At 31.8% G+C, this 4,515-nt stretch overlaps 1 protein-coding gene across 1 annotated transcript; it reads right to left on the bottom strand.

The window, feature by feature from the left end:
- Positions 1 to 318: 318 nt before the first annotated feature.
- On the bottom strand, positions 319 to 888 carry LOC132065984 (F-box protein At5g49610-like). Its single transcript, XM_059459395.1, has one exon. It carries the CDS (start codon positions 886 to 888, stop codon positions 319 to 321), a length of 570 nt encoding a protein of 189 aa, XP_059315378.1.
- Between the last annotated feature and the right edge of the window lie 3,627 nt (positions 889 to 4,515).

The following is a 4,515-nucleotide window of genomic DNA, read 5'->3' as shown; positions in this document are numbered from 1 at the left end:
GATGAGGTTTTCAGACCAGGTGGGGTTGGCAGGGACTTTAGCTTTTCTGTCCCAATATCGAAGGTGTAAATGCTGTCATTTTTTCCTTGATCCATATGCTGTCATTTTTTCCTTGATCCATCCAATGAAGAGCACCACTGACACAAACCTTATCAAAAAGACGCCATACAGGATCCCGTAAAAGGACAGGGAACTTGGCTCACATTTCTCCATTTTTCATCAACTCCAAGAGTATAAGCATCCAATTCTGATACTTCAGGACGATCCCAAAGCTTTCTAGTGACTAATCTCAATACTTTATACTGCCGAGAGGTTTCACTAGAAACCATAAGCAACATGATGATCTCTTTTATCCCATTCGGGCACTTTAAGCTTGAAATACTCGCCTAAAAGAGGATTGTTAATGTAAACCGAATGGTTTTCATCATACGTCGAACCATTCAACAAACAAATGAGCCCATTACATGAACCAATTAAAAACATTTTTGATTTCAATGGAGGGAGGTGAAACTTAGGGCTCAACTCAATGGGTCTGTTACAAGGGAGAGAATGATAGTCATAATCTGCTTTGAGTTCAAGAAGCGAAGTGACTGAGTCATCTTGTGTTGAAAGCAAAATGCAGGGAAAAGGTAATCTTGAGTGATACATGTTAACAAATAAAGGGTTAGAGAAAAGATGATACCAGAGTTTGCAAATAGTCTTACAACGGAAAATGGGCTTGATTGGCAATCTTGAGAGAATTTCCACCATAATCACCCTTGGAAGGTCCATAATTGTGACTTGAGAGATTCTTGTTCCTTTGCAATCTCCCTGGGAAGGCTTGGAACTTGGTATTGGATTAGCCACAGTAATTGGAACATCCAAAACCTTAGAGCTTTTGGCGTCCATCGCTGTCACTTTCTTCTCTCTTTAGGGCGTGCGAGGTTATGAAAGACGGACAAACAAAGATGTATTAATAATGGTTTATTTGCTATGTATTTTTTCTTAATTTTTTTTTATAACATTTGGAACATATTTTCCTTTTATTTTATTTTATTTCTTGTAGGTGCAATGGTTATTTGTTTCAAATGTATATTTTTTTTTTGGGGGGAAATAGCGATTTTAGTCCATGTATTATAGACTTATTTCAGTTTTGGTCATTATGTAATTCGACTAAGCATAATTAACCTTTAATTAATATAACTGTGTGATTTAGATCCTTCAAACTAATGGAAGTTAAAAACTTAACGGAATCATTAATTAAAAATAAATAAGAAAAAAGAAAAAAAAATGAAGTGTGGAGCTACGAGTACTAATAACAGTAGTAGGAGTTGGTCCCTTTTTCCCAAACATATCACTACTCTTTAACAATCTAACACCAAGAAATGAATTCACCAACAAACCCATTTTCCAGGGCACACCAAGTACACCCAAAGACAAAAAATGAGATCTTGAAGATGAATAGAAGGATAAAGTCTAACCGCATGTGAGGAAAAAAATTGAATTCTTAACTTGAAAAACGACCAAATCGGAATGAAATTGTTAAGAAAAAAGTTGAATCCACTCCAATACAGAGTCCCATATTTCTAAATCGAAATTCAAAGCATGAAAAATGGAGAATCTGAAAATAATTCGAACTTGCCAAGAACAGAAGCTAGGGTTTTGATATGATACTCCTCGGCTTCTTGATTTTCAAGTTTCTTAGTGTACACAATATGAACTTTAATTTATTTTTAATTAATGATTCCGTTAAGTTTTTAATTTCTGTTAGTTTGAAGGATCAAAATCACATGTTTGTATTAATTGAAGGTTAATTATGCTTAGTCGAATTACACAAGGACCAAAACTGGAATAAACCTATAACATAGGGATCAAAATTGCTATTTGTCCTTTTTTTTTTATTGCCCAAATTTGTAAAATGACTTGACTGAAACTCCATTATTTCTAGCCAGACAAAGAATTTAATCAAAATAATGAAGTTCCCCGTGTGTATATTTTCTAATTTCTTCTTTAAATGTAATTAATTTTTAATTCTAATTGTGCTTTTTTCCCGGGTTGAATCTATAAAAAAATAAATTGGTTAGAGTTCCCTATTTTTAGCCAAATAAAAATAAAAATGGTTTAACCAAAATAATGAAGTTTTTTTTAGCTAATATACCGACTGTGGTTAAATAATGGTTAAATCTTTTCTTATTTGTCTAAAAATAATAGAATTCTAAGTATTTTTATTGATTTTGGCCTGGAAAGAAAAATCCACAGTTAAAGTAAATAGTCATTACATCTAATGAAGAAATACACAGTTGCATCATTGTTTTGGATAAAGCTAATTTTATCTGGCTAAAATGATGGAGTTCGACCCAAGTATTTTTTTTCCTGCAAATTGGTAAAAAGAAGGAATACACAGTTGAAAGAGTTAGTTGGAATAAGTTCATTGCATTTAAAGAAGAAACTTTAAAAATGCAAAGTTAGGGTAAAATTTCCATTATATATTAAGTTGAAGCAAGAAAAAAAAAATACATAATTAGAATAAATAAACCATTGTATATGACTATGTGGCGGTTAACTTTGAAAAATAGCCTACTTGGGAGTTGATTTTTCATTTTTTCCATCCCCGCAAGCCTAAAAGAGAGTATAGCCACTCGCTTTGCAACATCAGCATCTAGGTGGGGGGGGGGGGGGGGGGGGGGTTTGGGATGGAATTAAGACTTTTAATAGTTTAGGTGTGTGCTAAAACGAAAGGAACAAGAAAGCAGTAAAGAGACAAGAATATTTTGGGAGAACCTTTGTATTCACAATATGACCTCCTTATATACAAGTCACAAGCCACCGCCTAAGGTGACTGAGAGGGAAAAAAAATAAACAACTTTTTTTTCTCCTAATCCTGAAGTTCTTTGCTTGAATTTCACTGCAGGACTCAAAAGCGATGAAAAGGAGAACAAATATCCAAAGTTTGCAAGTAGACAGGTTCGAAGGTGTGAGTTGGTTTTCTTCCATTAATTTGTTCCTTTAATTTGGCCAAATGAGTATTCTTTCTATGTTTTTATAATTTGTTTGACACATTTCATATAAAAAGAGTCTAACATAATTAATTATTGAGCAATCAAATGAAGGCAACTGTATCATATAGTTAACTTGAAGCAGTGATAGAAATGATCAGATTTTGTTAATTCTTAGATTTTGGCTTTTTGAGCGCTTTCTTCACTAGCTCTCCTCCATCTCTTTATTATCATTTTTCTTTTAATTTTATACCTTACCTGCTTTTGTATTTTATGAATTGTCCAGCAGTAATCTGGTTTAATATATTAACGATTGAATCATACTATTAAAAACGGGAATTTCCAATGGATGTTTTTGACGGAATTTGTCAGAAACATTACTGACGACCCAAATTCGACCGATTTTCGATCAAATGTCAGTTGAAAATTGCCGCATTTTTAGTAGTGTCGTTAGTGTTTTAGCAGTTTCTCTCATAAAATAATTACTAATAAATGAATATTTATTTGGCTTTAGGTCTTTTAGGATGGTATTCTTTCACGTCCCTTCATTTTTTGATCTAGATAACAAAATCTGCCTTGCGAAATTGCTAATGGGTTCTTTGATGCATACCCTACATTTGAGTATTTTAAAACAATTGAGAAGAAAAAAGTGGAAATTAAAGAGCTCAAATTATGGTACAAATATTGTTCAGTGTCTTGTGCAATAGGAATGCCTAAATTATACTCGTATATGCTGGTGGGTTTTTAGCCAAAGAAGAACTACCCCTAAGAGTACACAACTTGTGCAATTTAAAAGTTACAATAACATTCCTTAAGCAAAGATAACATAATATGTTTCTACCCCTAAGTATACACAACTTGTGCAATTTAAAAGTTACAATAACATTCCGTAAGCAAAGATAACATAATTTTTCTTCATGTTCAATACTTGTGTTTTTATTTTTTACCTGAATGCTATTGCTTTTAAATGATGGGAGTGTAAGGGGTAATATCTTCAGTTGTAAATTTGTGGAAACTATGTTGAATAGTATGAAAATATTAGCAACAAGTAGTGAGTCAAATGTTTACTTTTAGATCAAATGTTTTAATCACCTTATGTTTTCCAAATCTATTATAATTTCATGTCATTAATGAGATGTTATGATTATTTATATATTAATTAAGGTTGTAGTATTTTCAATTTCTTTTAGTTTTTACAAAACTATACTTTTTTGAGGAGTGAATAACTTAAATCATCACTTAACTATGACAATTTGTTTATGAAAGTCACTTATGTTTATGTTGTATCAATAAAGTCACTCAAGTTTGATTAGTTATCTCACGAAATCACTCAAGTTAGACTGGTTTTCACACAAAGTCATTATAGCCAAAAAAACTAAAGAGATAATTACATAAACCTCTCCTCAAGTTTAGTTTCGTAACACTTTACTTCCTTTGTGATTTATGATATTATACTTAACTTTTAATATGATCTTTTTGTAACAATTCTTTTAACCTGATTATTATAAGTATAAAAAAAATTTATAATTTAACTCTTTTT

The sequence above is a fragment of the Lycium ferocissimum genome, chromosome 8 (assembly GCF_029784015.1).
Source record: "Lycium ferocissimum isolate CSIRO_LF1 chromosome 8, AGI_CSIRO_Lferr_CH_V1, whole genome shotgun sequence".
Lineage (NCBI taxonomy): Eukaryota > Viridiplantae > Streptophyta > Magnoliopsida > Solanales > Solanaceae > Lycium > Lycium ferocissimum.
This window is presented reverse-complemented; position numbering and strand designations above follow the sequence as displayed.